The sequence below is a fragment of the Magnolia sinica genome, chromosome 19 (genome assembly GCF_029962835.1).
Source record: "Magnolia sinica isolate HGM2019 chromosome 19, MsV1, whole genome shotgun sequence".
Taxonomy (NCBI): Eukaryota; Viridiplantae; Streptophyta; class Magnoliopsida; order Magnoliales; family Magnoliaceae; genus Magnolia; species Magnolia sinica.
The window spans coordinates 8,249,158-8,268,346 of record NC_080591.1 but is presented as its reverse complement, the minus strand read 5'-3'; the positions used below and the strand labels follow the sequence as shown (position 1 = coordinate 8,268,346).

At 38.8% G+C, this 19,189-nt stretch overlaps 1 protein-coding gene across 1 annotated transcript; it reads left to right on the top strand.

The window, feature by feature from the left end:
• Positions 1 to 1,052: 1,052 nt before the first annotated feature.
• On the top strand, positions 1,053 to 18,741 carry LOC131234300 (protein ROOT INITIATION DEFECTIVE 3-like). The gene is made up of 8 exons (XM_058231074.1): positions 1,053 to 1,327; positions 2,490 to 2,603; positions 2,758 to 2,891; positions 3,278 to 3,425; positions 12,448 to 12,647; positions 13,815 to 13,942; positions 14,413 to 14,666; positions 18,028 to 18,741. Exons 1-8 carry the CDS (start codon positions 1,112 to 1,114, stop codon positions 18,190 to 18,192), a joined length of 1,359 nt encoding a protein of 452 aa, XP_058087057.1. The 5' UTR covers positions 1,053 to 1,111; the 3' UTR covers positions 18,193 to 18,741.
• The last annotated feature ends 448 nt before the right edge of the window (positions 18,742 to 19,189 follow it).

Here is a 19,189-nt window from a genome sequence, read left to right as displayed (position 1 = left end):
CGAGCTGAACTGGACCGAACTTTGCCCCAACGCAGTTCACCTCATCCACTTAAAGGGCCAGGCTTGACTTGTTCAACGAGCCACTCTGGTCAACTCAGTCTGATTTGGTAATCAAATTAACTTGAAATTGAACAAAATTCAAGCGGATTTGAATTTTATTTTTAGGCCAGATTGAGTATAACTCATGTAATTGGTTTGATTTTATAACCATACACAATAAGTGAAATGGAGAATAAATGAACAATAAAACTCTAAAGTTTATAAAAACTTAGAAATTATAAACTGGTTATGTATATATAATTTCTAAGTTTTTAAATTTCTAACCATATATATATATATATATATATAATTTCTAAGTTTTTAAAACTTAGAAATTATAAACTGGTTATATATATAATTTCTAACCATATATATATAATTTCTAAGTTTTTATAAACTTTAGGGTTTTATTATTCATTTATTCTTTATTTCACTTCTTGTGTATGGTTATAAAATCAAACCAATTACATGAGTTATACTCAATCTGACCTAAAAATAAAATTCAAATCCGCTTGAATTTTGTTCAATTTCAAGTTAATTTGATTACCAAATCAGACCGAGTTGACCAGAGTGGCTCATTGAACAAGTCAAGCCTGGCCCCTTGTGTGGATGAGGTGAATTGCGTTGGGGCAAAGTTCGGTCCGGTTCAGCTCGTGTATGGTTCTACCCCATTTCCTCTCTCCCTCCTCTCTCCAACAGCCACCCCTCCCAACTCTTGCACTCTCCCCTCCACGCTTCCAACCTATCCCTCCAACCGGACCAACCACGTGGCCTTGTGGTCATTGCTGTAGGTTCCTCTCTCTCCCTCGCTTCAACTGGACCGACGACACGACCTGTGGCCAGTGTAGCAGGTTCGTCTCTCCATCTCTCTCTAGCCCGGGCCCGGGCCTAGTAAAGTAATTGGGCTCTATTTTGTCCTGTCACAGGGCCAGGGCCAAGCCTAGGCCGGTTGTGTCTACATTGAACAATACGGGCCGGGCTTTGACAGAGCTTGGTACGTCCGAACTTGGCCCATTGACACCCCGTTAAACCCTAACGAACAGCAAACATATGCTTGTTTTCGTTTTCAACCATGGCGGAGCTGGACGAGTTGGTACTCGCCTCATCTCCTAGAGACGCTGGAATAAGCTGCTGGGATTTGCGTTCTGGAGCAGAGTTGCTTCGTTACCGTTCCTGCTCTTCCCCACCCCATGGCCTCGCCTCTATCGGATGTCGATTCCTCGTCTCTTCTCAGCTCCAAGATTCTTCTTCTTCCACCCCTTCCCTTCTCTACTGGTCCTGGAACAAGGTCTGTCCATTCCACCCTCTCTCTCTCTCTCACACACACACACACACACACACACACACCCACCTTCTCATTGTTTTGTTTTGCTTAGGTTTTTAAATGTCTACCAATAATCGATTTGGAATGTCCATTCGTTCCATAACACTATTGGCAGGCCACGATGCAAATATGACACCGTTTAGATGATCTCAACATCTGATCAATGGATTGAAAAATGTACAGTCGAGATTCTGCGGAGGCACAAAATAGTTCCAATCATAATCTTGAGACATCTAAGCGATACGCTCCACCGTGAATTGCTTATGAGTCCAAAGAAGAGTTTTGGTTTGATGAGGCTAGCCATCCAATCTTTGGCTTTTAAAAATTGACGGTCAATAACAAAATGACCAAACTTTTAGGGGTCGCTTGGACGCCCGTAAATGGTTTAAGTGATAAATTATTTACAGGTGTAAACCATTTACAACCTGTCCTGTTTGGCTGTAAGCTGTAAATGATTTATAGATAAATGATTCTGTGTTTGGATACCCTGTAAATTGTTTAAGCTGAGAGCCTTTCTTTGAAAATATAGCCGTTGGGCTGTAAATGGAGAGCCTCTGAATGAAATCTCACCCTTTTGCCTGTAAATGCTGAAAATTGATTTACAGGCATCCAAACGCCCTCTCGAGGGTTAGGATCATCCAAGGGATTATGACACGTTGGGCTGGACCATAATGGGACTTACGTTCTATGCTGCAATACGGTACATTCTGCATGATGGGGGATGGGGGATCATTACCCTCATAGGCCTATCATGGAAAATTGGCCACGGCCTAGAAATTGGGATATTCGAACCATCCAATTATGGGCCCATGAATGGATGGTTTAAAAACATATGGAGGATATCATATATGCATTCTACTCCAACCAGACTGTCATATAATTCTGAGGCTTTTCTTGACCATGGGAGACTATAAATGGTGCGGTCCATCAGATGTCCTGTGTCATGCCACATGGATTTTCTGGGTTGAAGATATTTCTAGTTTGATTGGATGGAACATGCTATAATTTCTTCTGCTTTTCAAACCTCAGCTCAAAAGATATTTCAACTAATTTCTTTTTGTGGATTTCTGGTGCTATTGCTAACGTACTCTCTCTCTCTCTCTCTCTCTCTCTCTCTCTCTCTCAGCCTCAGCCAGAGGTTAGAAGCTTTCCTGTTGAGCCAATCAAACCTGTTGTTTCTAATTCAGACGGCACATATATTATTGGTGGAGCGTTATCTGGGCACATTTTCTTGTGGGAGGTGAATTCTCCAACAGTTTGTTCCGTTCCGTGATGCTTCTGTTAATGCTACTAGATAGTTTGAAATTGCAGCAATCTGAATAATTTGTAATGTTGTGGACATTATAGATGTGCAATGTTTGAAATGTTTTCTGTATCCTTGTTTTACAATGCAGGTGGCAAGTGGCACACTTCTTAAGAAGTGGCATGCTCATTATCGAGCTGTCACTTGCTTAGTATTTTCTGATGACGAATCACTACTAATTTCGGGAGCGGAGGATGGACACATCAAAGTTTGGTCCCTTTACAGGTACTGAGTTCCTCTTTATTTACTTACATATGCTATACAGACCTGCTATTAGCGGCCGGCTGACATTTTCCATACTTGGATATGGGAAATGGGTGGATTTAAATCAATTGGGGTAGGTGTACATGGTTCAATAGTTTCATTTTATGTGATGTGATTTCGCTTGAGTTGTGTTGGTTTTCAGTTCGGATTGGGATGAGACACTAGAATGAAATGGAATGAGTCATCATACCTGTTTCAGTCTCCAGATGATTCGCAATCCGAAACCGCTATTTTGAAACTTTGGTTCATATTTCAAATCCATGCATATCTATCTGTGCAGTCCTCAGCATTTCTTCTTGAGGCCCTCATGTTCTATTAACTTGTTTCTTTTTTGTTTGACACAACAGGCTGTTTGATGATATGGGAGACACAATGAACCAAAGTCCCTATGAACACGTCTTTTCTGAACATACTTTGCACGTGACTGACATTGTTGCGGGTTATGGAGGATGTAATGCAATTATCTTGTCTTCTTCAGAGGATCGCACGTGTAAGGTTCGGTAGGTTATCGTATGCATTATCATGCCTGCAAAATGGAAGTTATGTTTTTCTTTCTTATTTACTTAATTTTTTCAATGGGAATGGAAGAGTGGCATGGCTTGGCAATGATATGCATATGCTTTTGAATTGGAACTCCTGAATTGCACCTTGCTTTTACCCTTCTTCACTGTAAATTGAAGAGGCCAATAGTCTCAAATCATCTTTCCTATAAAATTGGTTATGTTTGATTGAGCCTATAATATGAAAAAGGAAACAGACTAACAGTATAACGAGCAATCACAACTTGCTTCTCTATGATGAAGAAACCTTAAGTAAAGGAAGCTCCTTTTATTTTGTCCTGTCAAATTGAAGGAGTCTCCATGAACAAAAGTTACATTGTAAAAGGTTGTGGTTGCGGCCATCTTCTCGAGCCTCCACCACTAGATGAACTCTTTTGATCTCCAGTTACTTCACTGCCTACATCTATTTATATTTTTTGATAGGTATGGTTGGAGCCTGGGATTGAACCCATGATTTCAGGGGAGCATCACCATTTCTGTTTTTCTTGGTTTGGATCCCATTAGCCCATTAAAGATACATTTATGTTTAGTCTCTTATTTAGCTCGGGCATAGGAGGAGGTTTGATGTCAAGTAGGCAGTTGTTCATTGAACTTCTGCCAAGCAATCACAAGAGCCGGCTCTGAATAGATTGGACAAGTCTCTGATGATGATAATCATGATATGTTATCAAGCAATGGGTAAGATGAATTCCTTTTAGGGATGCTCTTTCCTAAACTAACTAGCTTCACTCTTGTGTGTTTCGTGTTAGAAAATAACGTTTGCTTCTTTGTGGATATGAACCACCCAATGAACCTTAATTGATGAAAACATCTTTTATCCTCCATGCAAATAGTTGTTATCGTAATTAGCCCTACCCTAAAATTTCTATGGGGAGAAATCGATACCAGTAAAAAAGAACGAGGAAAAAGTGAACAACTACCGAGTTGGGGACTAAAGTTAGTGATTTTAGACATGCTCATTTAAGCCTGAGAAATTGACAGGACCAACTTAGTTGATAAACTCTCTCCATGCTAATTATGGGGAACTCTTGCCTGGGTTATTTGAATTACCCATTTGTGGTTTACTTCTGTAAAAAATCATAATGAAACATGCATGCTCAATCCTCAAAATCAAGTGCGTAAGCTTCTTTTCAGACTCTAGACCGCTCTGAGAAAAACAGAGTTTGAAGTCCTGGGGTGCCTATAAGAGTTTGGTTTGGGTCTGGTACCAAAAACAAGGTGCTGAGCTGGTCTGCTTGAGTTTGTGTACCCATAGTGATGCAAGACAATTAACCACTTGCTCTAAAAGCGTGAACTGATAGAGCATGACGAATTAATCTCTTTATCTTATAGCTCAAGCCCTACATCCATGGGTTAGGTGCTCGGCTGAACCCTCCTCATAGGCCCCAAATCCATGGGTTCCGCGGGCCACCCACCCCGAGTGTGCCCCCGCATCCCACAGGCCACCCCACTTGAACCTGGTGTGAAAATGCCCCCGCATTACATCAGGTCTTAAAGCTACTGGCTTCGATTGGGTTTGGATCTGTTTTGGGTCGGGTTTGGGTCTTTTTGCATAAGAAGAGAACAAGATTGCAGAGAAGAGGGGAGTTATTTGATACTTAGGCAGAATATGCTGGTTGTTTTGCAGGCACTTGGATATTGTACAAATGGCATATATTAACTCAAACTGTTTGATTACAGGACCTAGGGATAGATCAGTTTTTCGTGATGAGATTGATTGAGTATTCTTAACTTATGATTTTTGGATATTAGTTTTCTGGATTCAAATCACTAAATATTTTGAATTTCAATCATCCATTAAATGCCCACAAATCATCCAATTATAAAATCCAATCAGTCTTAACTTTTGGTCTATAATCTTTCTAAATAGGTGTTCAGGATTTGGACTGTTTACTTTAAGTTACTTGCATGTCTTGTGTACCTGTTCTTGTTTATTAACCATCACACACTGCTACCGATATTTCATAGGTCTAGATTCAGTATGATACTTCACCACCATTAAAAAATGTGGTGACTGTTAAACCATAAACATGGCATAATCAAAATGGCATTTGGATTGTCCAAACGCTGTTCCAATTCTGGATGGAGCACATGTATTAAGAAGACAATAGTAACCATATGATTTTCGCCTTAGAATTTGTATAGCCATCAATTGGATGGTTAGGATTGCTTGATCAGTTTGATTTTAGGGATATGATCAATCATCAATGTGTCCTACAATTTGGGTGGTTTGGATAGGGCCGATAGGCATACATAAGTGTTACATGAGCATATGATGAGTCACCACCATTTTCAAACTGGTGGTTATTATAGGAGTTTAACCAATGTTGTAGTGCCTTTGTGTGTCAACCAAGATTTGGAATATCGATATTGGGGGGCGAGCGTATTCAAATTGTCCAAAAACAGGCCTGCATTGACCATGTTTTTTCCGAAAGGTGATAATTTTATTAAGGGAACAAACAACAAAAACAAAAACACAAGTGGAAGCACAAAGCGACAAGAAAACAGGGAGAGAGAAACAAAGGAAAAAATACACATCAGCTGCCCCAAACTAGCAAAACCCTGAAAAAATCGACTATGGAGCCCAATCTCGGAAGAGAACCAGAACTCTAGAGAAAACCTCCATAGCTGAAACTGACAAATTCCTAAAACAACGATTGTTACGTTCAACCTTGATGGCCCGGATCATAGCTAGGAGGATAATCCTCCATTTCCTTTTGCCCAAAGCCCCATATGGCTTTGTGTGCCAAACACAGAAGAAATCGTTTATAGAGGTTGGCATGACCCAGGAAACACCAGGGAGGCGGAAAACGCTCCACCATATGTCAATAGAGAAAGGGCAGTGCAGAGGAAGGTGATCGACAATCTCTTCGTCCCAAAGGCACATTGACCAAAATTTTTGGCCCAAATTTTTTTTTTTAAAATATTTAGAAAATAAGAAAACAATGTAAAACACCATGATCCTTTTTTATTATGTGTTTTGGTATGTATTCAATAGTGTATTAGATCATTCTTTGATAAGTATGTTGTCTGCCGGCTTGACTTGTTGAAAGTCAACCAAATAGGCCCTAATCAAACGCAAATCAAGCAAGCATGATTTGGCCGATTAGGGCCATGACAATTGAGTCCCACCACCAACAAATATAATAATAATATTAATCGTAATAATAATAAAGATGAAAACACACACTCACAAAAATGGTGGTTTACTTGGCTATGCGATTTTCCCCAAATTGATCTATTTTTCTTTTATTTGTTGAATCCACTCAGATCTTGTGGTTTACTTCCCATAATAACCCGTGATCTCATCTCAAACGATTTTCTAAGCTTCCTCCATGGTCATGGTGTGCCTTAATGGCTGTTACAAGGCTGTAAAGGCTATTGCGTAAAGGTAACAGTGGCAACCGTTATACGTTACGGGGTCATAACGGCCCGTTATGATTCCTGTAAAGGCCATAACGGTTCATTACGGGGCCGATACAAGTTTTTTGGGTTTTTTTTTTTCAATAAAAAAAAGAGACCGCAACAACCATTATAGCCTGTATCGTAAAGGTAATAGTGGTGATCGTTACAGGCACTGTTTCTGTTACAGAATACCTTGCCATGGTTTAAATGGAAAATAAGAGGAAAATTGAAGTAATTAGAAGGGGGACTCCATGGTTAAAATGAAAAAGGAAGGGGAAAAGCACGAGAAAAGAGTTGAAAATAAAAATCAGAAGGGCTTGTTTCGTGTATTGCATGTTGGCCAAATATGGATCCAATACAGCCAATAAGATATGACATTCGGAACCATTGTGTCAACTCACATTTACAAGTAGCTAATTTGACTACCACCCACATGTCAGGGTAGCACACATGAATGAGATCTATGCTATCCATCAAATTGTGGTCCCACCATTCAAATGCCCTTGACCAATACTTGGGGCTGTCCACTGGTCAGTTGGAGCTGAAATTAATGAAACAAATGAACGTCCATCCTTCTCTTTCCAACATCATGACTGTTTGACAATTTTTTGGATTTTTAGGCAGGGGCTTCTACACAACAGGAATTCTGGAAAAAAAAATAATCTCACAGTGAGAGCAACCATGGATATTATCTCAAATGCAGTTGCCACCTTGGCACTTGGGGGCAGCTTGTAGATGGTCCAATGTGCACACATGTGGGATTAGTGACATATTAATAAGAGAACCTACATGTAAGAGCTCTACTTGTGGTCCTACCATCTTTCCCGCTAATGTGACACGTGTTGAGAAATCTGCACCATGAAAACAGTAGGCAACACCATGAAGTTCATCATTCTCAAAACTGAGCATGATTGGGTGGCTGTTCCTGTTCTCAGTGCATCAGTTGGCCATTGATTCCAACAGTTTGGCTCATCTGATGAGCAGATCAGCATGAGTTTTGTGGCTGGTGATCCTCATGATGGGGCCTATTGTTTTCATGGCGTGGATTGTCAACATGTGTCATGTTGACAAGAAAGATGGTATGGCACATGCACACAAGTTGAAGCTGATTCTATTGCACCACCCAAAATGCATTCCCTAGGCAATATGGGTTTGATACCCTACTGGGGTGGCCATCAGCCCTGATGATTTCACCATGCATTAATGCTCAACATGAGTCAGAATCATCTATGTTAGGGTTTAAGGCTGTCTGGGTAGACCAATGATCCACCATTCACTCCCATGGTTGGTCAAGATAGCTGCGATGAAGGAAATGGCTAAGCCCAACATGATGACATTGACAGGTTATTTGTCAATATGACTGCTGACTTTATTGGGATAGTCCTGTCCAGCCAAGAAATTCACACCAATATCATTGAATGATCCACAGGAAATGACCATATCAAGGCACAATGATGATTATTGATGACGATTTCATTTTATCATAGCCCAGCAAGGCATTGATCCGCTGTTTGGTGAATCATTAAGAAGTCGCAAGATAAGGTGATGCATGACATTTTTTGGTGGGAACCTTGGATCCATAAAAAGTTGACCAATAGGGACTTCCACTTCTAACTAGAAGTGCATTCACTACCCTCAACCACTTGCTTCTACTCACGGTTTTGAATAATGGTATTGGGTATCAGTGGGGCCCAAAAATGAAATGATATGATACAGGGCATGTTGGACCCATATCAGATTATATGGGTTTGCATGTGCGGAATTTTTTTTCATTGTCCAATTTTTTTATGAAAATTTACCAGGAAAATAGGAGAAAATTTGTAGAACACCAGATTTTTTTATTGTTATTTTTAGAAAATATATATTTTCTACATGTATTGAATGGCTTATTAGATCATTCTTTGATAAGAATGTTGTCTGTTGGTTTGACCTGCTGAAAGTAAACTAAACAGTCCCTTGTTCAATACAAATCAAGCATGGTTTTATAGATTAAGGCCCATTATATTGAAATACAACAAAAAGAAGATGAGAGAAAAAAAGGATGGTTTTTCCCTTTTCTAATTTCCCAAAATTGTTCACTCTGCTTCAATCCACCAAATATCACTCAAATATTTTGTTTTGATCCCCAAACTAAACCTATATCTCATATACAATGAGTTGTTATGCTTCCTTCATGGTCAGAATGAAGAAATAAGTGAAAAAACTAGACAAAAATTAAAGAAAAATGAAATAGGCCCTTTATAGCCTTATCGGCCCCATATCAGTGCTGATATGTGGTTTATTGGTATGTATCTGCTGATATGGACTGATACACCCCGCCTTTTTATTTATTTATTTTACTTACCTGTTCACCCCTATATTGAGTAATGGGGGTGGCCGATATGGTCATATTGTACCTGATTCACACAATCAAGCTTCTAGTCCCACTCTTGGCCATTACTGCTCTCATGGAGGTCTTATAAGCTAGTATGGTTGTTTGAGCCTCCTCCCTTCAGTGTATTTTTGCTCAAGTGACCACACCCTAGCTTAGGCTAATCTCAATACATGTTTGATCTTTGTCAGCTGGTGTTCCACTAGTCATGGTCAATCTGCATCCAACTGGTCATTTGTTTTTCTTTTTCTTTTCCTTTTTTAAAAAAGGTAACTGTTCATTTGTATTTTCTTCTTCCATTCTTGTATATGGGACCAAAACAAGCCTTACCCTTGCAGCCAAGAAGCAGCTTGGACAGCAGAAACAGTTGTCACCATTGCCGGTAGAGTAAAACCTGCCCCCACTACCATGACATAGGCATTTGCAATTCCATGTTTAGGAACTGTTTAATCAATGTATTTGTGATTTCATTCCATTTGGTAGCCTTTCTTCTATTCAAGATGTCTGATTGAGCACCCAAATACCAAGCATCCTTGTAGCAAGCACCCTTACGCTTGGATCCCTAATTCTTTCATGGGGACATTGCTTTTGCTAGTGTAAGAGGATTCATTTCCAGTATCATATCGTTTGTCTTCCTGTTGCAGGACTGTTGGATCAGCAACCAAGGTCCACCATTGACTCCGCTTTTGGCGTATGAAATCAGGCCATCAAATTTGTTCAGGGGCCTGGTTGATGGTCTCGATCAGTCCTTTTCCAAGTTCATTTCTTTTGCTTAGGGTATGTCGGGTTTGCACCAAATATCATGCAATTTCATTATATTTTGCACCAAAGTAGACTGATTAATCATGATGTATCGTGAAATTTCATGTTCATGAGTTCATGATATTTGGTGCAACCAAAGTCACCTTTATTTATGATGACAAGTATTTAGGATGTATGTAGTTTCTATATTTGATGGGAACCTGGGGCTGGTGGGAATTGGAGGTGTAGCTCACAACAACAGTGGTGCAGTCATGGTTATTCTGAGTCCCTATTAGTAGTCTGGACTCCATCGTTGCTGAGGTGGTTGGCATGCTAAAATCTATCAAAGTGGCCTGTGAGTTTAATTTTCACCTTGCAATTGTTTGAGGGTGACCCGAGGAATGCCGTTGAGTGGGCTAATGGTGGCGTTACCTGTGATGAGGTTGGTAGACTCGATTGAAGAGATAAGACCACTGTGTGATGATATCCTTTTACCATGTTCCTCGGTCTGCTAATGATGTGGCTAATTGACTGGCCAAAGATGGGGCAGCAAGATGTGTTTTGTTAATTAAGGATAGCAGGGGCTTAGGCTGGCCCTTTTTGGCTATGGCGCTGTATTTTGTGTATGTTCCAGAGGCTGTTGGGGCCGTTATGTTGTTTTGAGCTTTCCTGCTTTGTTTTGTTGTGGTGATGCTCCCTGTTTTGGGTGTCCCTGGTTCCTTTGCTTTAATAAAGATTCTACTTTTAAAAAATTAAAAATCTTAACAATGTGGCATGGTTGCTGTGATGCAGCATTCGTCTTCCTCTCCATTGCCAGCCTTTTATTTTGTTTTCTTTTTCTTCTTTCTTGAATTTTCTGTAAAGTGTGTCATATTGGTTACGTAACAACTGTTATGTAATGGTAACAACTTAATCCATTATGCGATGCGGTTCAAAATGCCCTGCTTGAAAAAGATGAACTGTAACAGACCATTACAGAGCCATAACGGCCGTTACAGTCTGTTACAACTTAGCGTAACCATTACTCACAGTAATCGGAGAAGAAAATGAAAAAATAAAAATAAAGTTATTTATTTATTTATTTTAAAACCACTTCTGCTGCTGCTGTGCTGCCCTTTCTCTTTGCTGTGCTACTGCTCTTCCTCCTTTTCTTCTTCTGCTACTACGCTGCCCCCCAGCTTTTCAAGACTGCTTGTGTCCCTTTGTGAGCCAAGTTTTAAAAGGGTCATTCCTTTTTTTTTTTCTTTTTACTTTTTAATTCTCTGGTGGTGTGTGGCGCTAGTTGCACTTGCGCTTGGGAAATTATACACGTGGCATATATTATTTCAAAGTACATCAATTAAATTGTGGGACCCGCTGTTGCTGAGTCATTGGTCAAAAATCAAATTGTTTTAGTGACTGTAACTGCTGATTTTTTGACACTTGTTTGTTGAAATAGGACTGCCACTGGATATTTTTCATTTTTGACGATCTAATAAATGTCCACTGATGTTATAGTCGGATGATGAAATAAGCATACTTTCGGGCCAATTGCATTAGAACGATAGTGCCATTGATTGCATGCATTTTGAGCCGATCTGGGGCATCAAGTGGTCCTCTAAATTGGCGACACAGACACTACTTATCTAAATTTAGTTACAATTTTTTCTTAAAATTTCTTAGGAGGAATGATGTCAAATACTTGGGGACATAAGTAGGATGAGTGCTATATATTGCATGAATTTAGAGCCTTTTTTGGGGCATTTGAGTGGTCCTCAAATTGCGGCAGGTGGTGTGTGTGTGTGGAGAATAATGTTATATGCGTAGGAATATGCATTAGCGGGATGAGTGCCATATATTGTATTGCCAATTTGGGGGTATTCGAGTGGTCCCCCAAATCAGCGACATTTTTCATCCGAATTTTATTTTATTTTTAAAAATTTCATGGGGGAATGATTTCAAATGCTTAGGGATGTGCACTAGTGGGATGAGTGCCATAGCTTGCATGAATTTCAGTCCAATTTGGGATAAATCTAAGCTTGTCAAGTCAATAAAATAATCAGACATGCTGAGGCAGCATTTTTTCCAAAAAGTAGACTCTGTGTGTGTGTGTGTGTGTGTGTGTGTGTGTGTGGAATCCTCTAAATATTTCAAATTTTCCTGATATTTTTTTCTTAAAAAAAAAAACTGTTACAGGGGGGCATAATGGCCAGTATGCCCCTGTATCAGCTGTTACAGCTGTTATGCATTTTGATTTCAGTGGGTACAGGTACGCCTACCTAAAACTGATACACACACCTTGGTTTTCTGTTTTCATGACCTTCGAATTTGTTGCAGAAATTCATATAATAGTATGTACATTTTTCAAGTTTATATTGTTAGTGACCTTGCAGCAATTACGTTTGTTTTGCTTCCTTCATTCTAGTGCTCAGATATATCTATGCTGATGTAAATGCCTTAGGTTTGGAGCTTGTCTAAGAAGAAATTATTGAGAACCATTGTGTTCCCTTCTATAATCAATGCGGTTGCACTAGACCCTGGGGAATATGCATTTTATGCTGGCGGTAGGGATGGCAAAATATATATCGGCGCGCTTAGTGCTGAAAGCTCCACAAACAGCACTTATGGAATGCATATCATTGGTTCATTATCTGGTCACAGGTTGGAAATTTTCTCTGTACTGTTCTTGATGAATCAATCTTTTTATCTTCTGTTTAATGAGCACTCTGAAACTGTCTTCACCGTGGTCCATAGTATTTTATGACCAGACATATCTTCACATTTTCTTTTTCATTATTTATTTATTTTTTTCTAAATTGAGTTCACATGTCAGGCTTGGATGTATGGTAAGAAATCATTATTGATCTCCTATAGCTGTTTGAGATGTGATTAATCACTATCAATTGGGAAGCATTCTAATGGTATTCAAAAAGGGTGATTGTGGAACCCATTACGCGATGTGAGATTGTAACACACATTCTGGAAATTTTTTTTTGCTCATAATGGTCCTATAACGGCTGATACATTTTTTCTTCCTTTGAAAATATTTTTGACTGTTACATGGCTGTAATGGCCATTACTAGTGGCCATAAGACTGGCCATTACAGTCACCTTTACCATTACTGGATTCCTCCTATTCATGCAAATATTAACTAGAATTTTTTTGAATTTTTGGAAGTTCGGATTTATGACCTTGAACAACAACCTAATTTCGGCACAATTGCTTGCTTATAGCCACTATTTCAAGCTTTTCTCATGGTGGCATTTGTCATGCTTCATGAAGTAAAAGAAATTTTAGATCGACTATGGCCACATCGCTTGGTCACTAACACCTCATGCAATAATGAATTTGACTTTTATCTGCAATACAATCTGACATGTGCATATGTATTGGTGGGAAAATGATGTGTCCTGCCAGAACATCCCAAAGTTGTGCCCTGTCCGTTCTCATGGTGGTTGCCACCGGACGATCAGTTCCAATCGCTGATCACCACACAAGTGTATGGTGGAGATTTTGGATGGATGCAACTTATAATGTCCTTGTGGCACACTAAACTGGGCCTTTTTCGTTGGCTAAGTTTTCTGGTGTTTGTGACCCATTTTGGAATCTAGACCCATATTATTGGTTATATTTATTGCATTGAGAGGAAGCTCTTCTGGAGAATGCGAGCAGCTTTACTTATCAAGCTTTTCTCCATATCAGATAATGGAAGCATTCAATATTCTCCTTATTTAATATGTTGTGATTCCAACTTCTCAAAATTTCCTAGATTTTGCTGATTTCCCTATATTGTAGTTTAACTTCTACAAGCTGTTATCATGGAACAGTAAGGCTGTTACTTGCTTGGCATTTAGCTTGGATGGAATTTCACTAATATCTGGATCTGAGGATGGCACATTTCGAGTTTGGGACACTAAAGCCCGTCATGTCAATCGTATATTCAAACATGCAAAAGGTATCTCCCAGGCTAAAGCAGCTGCTGCTAAAGATAGTGCTATACAATGCTCAACCCAAGATTTTGCTCGGTTTGCTCAGGTTTTTTGTTTGCACAAGTGGGGTGCATGGTCATGATTCGGTGATACAATGTTAATATGATGGGCTCCACTGTTGTTGGCTGACCCATGCAACAAAAATCTCCCAGTTGTGAGAATCTATCCTTTCGATTGGTAGCCTTATGCTAGATGTTGTGAAATAAAATACAGCAATGGTCTGCATTAATTGGGAAAGGAACAAATTTTGATGTCAGGGAGATTTCAATGCATGGAATCAAGGTGTGGCTGTGGTATCAATGGTGGATCACTGAACCATGGGATGCGATTGTTCTGAGGTCAAGCATTGTGCTTTAGCTCATTGCTAACTACCTTGACTGTATTTTCATAAGGTATATTGTCATATAGTTTGTATGAATGTCTTGTTATTTTGCAGGTCCTATCAATAACATCCTTGTACTTAGAAAGCCACTACCCTCAAGTCCTAAGACATCAAGAAATACACAAGGCTCTGTATCTAGGAGGCATCTATTGTCGACATTACCGCCACCTCTGGATAAATATATCAATTCAATGGATGGTGATGATGGCACTAGGGCTGTTAGGGCAGTTCTTGCTCCTCGTGATGAATCATTGGATAGTCAATTCCTCAGTTCTCATGTGATGATAAATCAAATCAAAGAGCTTCAGGTTCTTCTTTTATGATTATATCATTAAATTTCAACTTGTTTGTAATTGCATATTACATGTCACATTTTTCTTTTAAAATATTTCTGCAATCATTTATATGATATGCTTGCTTCTTTTTTCCTAGTCACAAAAGATTTGAATGATTTCAAATTTGAAATTGACGTGGTAACACATATTGGTATAATTTCTCAAAGGACCAGAACATTGGCGAGAAAATATTCACGGTTTTCCAGATTAGCAAACATTAGCCTGAGGCATTGATCAAACACATATTTTAAGTGACATGACTAGCACATTGTTAACCTGAGAAATGGTTATTAGAAATTTGCATTTTAGGAATCCATGTGTTTGCAGAAGTGATAGGTTCATTGAGCCATGTAATTCTTGTCTGTCCTCTCATCTTTAACTTACCACTATGCGCTTTTTCTTAACATGAGTGATTATATAGAAGCTGTTGAAATGTTACTCACTACTTCTTCCTGCCTGTTTTCAAGCTCTTTATCTGAAACCCATCAATGAATTTTTCAATAGTACTGACCCTCATTGTGCCCCACAAAGCATAATTTGATGAAAACTAATGAATCCCCACTGTTCTGCTCCCTGCTCCTGAATATTGATGACTGGTATGCTATTTCTAGATCTCAACATGTTCTGATGAGGCAGCTTTGTAGCAATGTGTCCTGTCTGTACTGTGTTTGTACATGTAGTGCATTTATGTTTTGTGCTTGAAAATGGGGTGTTTGAACTGGCATTCATCTATTGCTAAACCTTTGCATTCTCCATCATGCATGGGTCCTTTAGCAAAGATGACATCATCCCCATATTGCAGCTGTGGGCAACCATCAGACCACCCCTCATTGGAAATACCTTTATGAACCCCTTGCTGAAGTGCAAGAAACCCTGCTGAATCTCTCCAACCATAAGGAGAAAAGTGACAGAATGCCTTGTTGAAAGGCATGAGAAGAGAAAACTTACATCATTGCTTTATTAATCATCCTAGAAACAAGGAAGTACTTGAACATGGGGAAATGTTTCTCAATCATTTGTTTTGAATACGAGTCTTTTACCATATAATATGTCTTCTATATAGGCCTTGTTAATATCCACTTCATGAATTATGTTCACGTGCATGACAGCTACAAGTTTTTTTTTTTGGTTGGCAACATGTTAATGTCCTTGTTTTGATGGTTCTACTCTGTTCATTTTATGAATATACTTTGGATGGGAGAGAAACCACTTCAGGAAGTTTTTCCTAGGTTTGTTAGTCTGTCAATGGATCTGAATATCATGGTTGCCCGTTGTTACTCCTTGGTTGGAAATGAGGTGATTTGGACTCCTTTATGCAGTAGGAATTTGTTGGAAAATGACCACCCCTCATTGGAAATACCTTTCTGAAACCCTTGCTGAAGTGCAAGAAACCATGCTGAATCTCTCCAACCATAAGGAGAAAAGTGACAGAATGCCTTGTTGAAAGGCATGAGAGGAGAAAACTTACATCGTTGCTTTATTAATTATCCTAGAAACAAGGAAATACTTGAACATGGTGAAATATTTCTCAATCATTTGTTTTGAATATGAGTCTTTTACCATATAATGTGTCTTCTATATAGGCCTTGTTAATATTCACTTCATGAATTATGTTCACGTGCATGACAGCTACAAGTTTTTTTTTTTTTTTTTGGCAACATGTTAACGTCCTTGTTTTGAAGGTTCTACTCTGTTCATTTTATGAATATACTTTGGATAGGAGAGAAACCACTTCAGGAAGTTTTTCCTAGGTTTGTTAGTCTGTCAATGGATCTGAATATCATGGATGCCCGTTGTTACTCCTTGGTTGGAAATGAGGTGATTTGGACTCCTTTATGCAGTAGGAATTTGTTGGAAAATGACGGAGAGATGATCAAATTGTTGTAATTGTTTCAAAAGATAATGCCATTGACGGGAGAGTGGGACTCTTTCATGTGGGTTATAGAAAAATCTGATAAATTCTTGGGTAAATCAGTTTATAACTTCATTTCTGGGTCTTCATCAGAAAGGCAAATTAGCTATATAACTTTTCTGTGGCATTATAGGGTTCTTCCCAAAGTGGCAGCTTTGGCATGGTTTGTGGGAAGAAATAAGGTGCTCATGGATGATAATCTTTGCAAGAGGAGGGGGATGATTCTGAACGTATGTTTGATGTGCATGCAAAATAAGGAAATGGTTTATCATCTTTTTCTTCAGTGCCCGTTTGCTAAAGTATGGCATAGGTTTTTCGAATTATTTGGAACATCTTGGGTCATGGCAGGATTCATTGAAAGTGTTTATTGGGAAGGAAGGGAAGCCAACATGGAAAATATCATTGTTGGCTGGAATCTGGACTCTATAGGAGGAGAGGAACAATAGGTGTTTTCGGAATCGAAGCAATCGGGTAATGGATGTATTCAATAGGGCTAATTGAATGTAATGGGATGGGCAAATACTATTAGAGCTGTAGGATAGACTATTCTTTTTATGTATATTGTATTTTTTTTTTGGGTTTTGGCCTCATATCTAATAAAATCATCGCCAAAAAATAAAATAATAATAATAATTATTATTATATATAATAAAAAAAACACTAATGATTGAGAATTGTCTTCCATCCCTTAATAAACTGTCTTACATCCCTTAATAAAACGTGTCTTCCATCCCTTCCACAGATTTTTGTTTATGCATGTCCGACCCAATTATATTTCACAAAGCAATATACCAACACAGCTTCTTACCTTTTATCTTTTTCACCACTTCTTTTCTAACGATTTCAGTGGTTCTGTATGAATTCAGTATTTTACTGTATTGACGAAATAGGCATATACACATAAATGCTTTCTTGCACACTTCGGATGCAATGGTGAATTCATCTGAAATGATGAGAGTATTATACAGTAGTAAAGATGAGATTGTGGTTTCTTTCCTTAGCATTCATCTTGAACTTTCAAGTTGCAATTACATTACTTTCAAATTGGACTTGAAAGGACAGTAGCTGCTATTTGAGGGATAGCTCCTCATTACGGATACTAGGAAACATCACTAATCTTTATAATTTACTCCTGATTAAAATGAATGTTCGATCCATTTGTGCATCTAAATGTAGTCTCTGCGTTTGATGTCCTGTTATTTACATTTATTTGAGGGATAGCTCCTCATTACGAATACTAGGAAACATCACTAATCTTTATAATTTACTCCTGATTAAACTGAATGTTCGATCCATTTGTGCATCTAAATGTAGTCTCTGCGTTTGATGTCCTGTTATTTACATTTATATGAAAGAGAAAATGTAGTTGACAGTCAGAAAGAAACCTGAAACCTGGGGATGCTGCCATTTTTTTTTTTTCAGCAACAGGGTTCTTCGGCTGCAACAGAAGTGGAGTTGGAAAGATTAAGGGAAGACTGCAAAAGATCACTGCAAATGGTCCAAAAGTGGAAGAAAATGTATCAAGACTTGCTTCGTCTCAGCATAAATGAGCTGTTGGATGAGGACCAAAAGGGAGGAAATGCCTGAGAAACAGCTTCCTCTTGCTGTCTGGAAAACACATGTGTAGCCAGCCAATTACATTTTGTTGGTATTAATTGGTATGATCTGGCCCTCACTAATTTATGGTACATTCGGAAGTACCCATGTTCCGTCTGAGTCGTGCTTGATTTCTGCCCACTTCTTGAGTGAGATCAGAATTGGCAGGAGTCGTTCTTGCTTCACTGTTGATTCTGGGTATAAAAAAAAATCGAGGTCCAATGCAATGGGGAAGTGCACAAGCTGACCTTTTCGGGCCACTGCAAACAGGTGGAAGGATAGCAACTTTGTCCGCAGTCTCGGGGACGTCCAAATAGTACTTTATTTAAGAAGTGCAGTTTTCATTTTCTTCTCCTTTTGTTGAATGGTGTCAAAAGAGGACTAGTTGGATTTATCAATTTTGTTAGAAAAGCATGATACTTCTGCAATTTCCTTTTTGATATTCTTTTAGATGTTTTAATTAACTCATTCCCTTCTCATGAAATCTTGCTTTTGTACCAGCATGATACTTCTGCAATTTTGCTTTCATTCCCTTCTCAATACTTCTGCAATTTCATGCATTTCTCAATCATTTGGTTACTGTAAATATTGCTCTTTGGTGGCTCTGATTTTTTTATTTTTTTCCCTGTCGCTTACATTGTTTCCTTTGATATTATGTGGTGTATTTTGCATTGATGTCTGGGGCTTTCACTAACCCACGCGACACACATCTCCACTTTGACAACACATTCCAATCTTGCATATTCGTGGAACATCCGAGCCATTTATCAGGTTGGCCTGACCGGTAGATGACCTAGATAAAGTATCAGGTTGTTATGGTGCATTGCATGTTGATGTCAGTCCATCTTTTTTAGAACACCCATTATAGTTCTACCTTTGCAGCCCACATGATGAGTTGAGCACAATTTTAAAGATTGACCATTCATGGACTAAGGAAAATTATGCTCATTTTGTAGGTTAGAGGTTTTGACTATAGAGAATTCTAGAA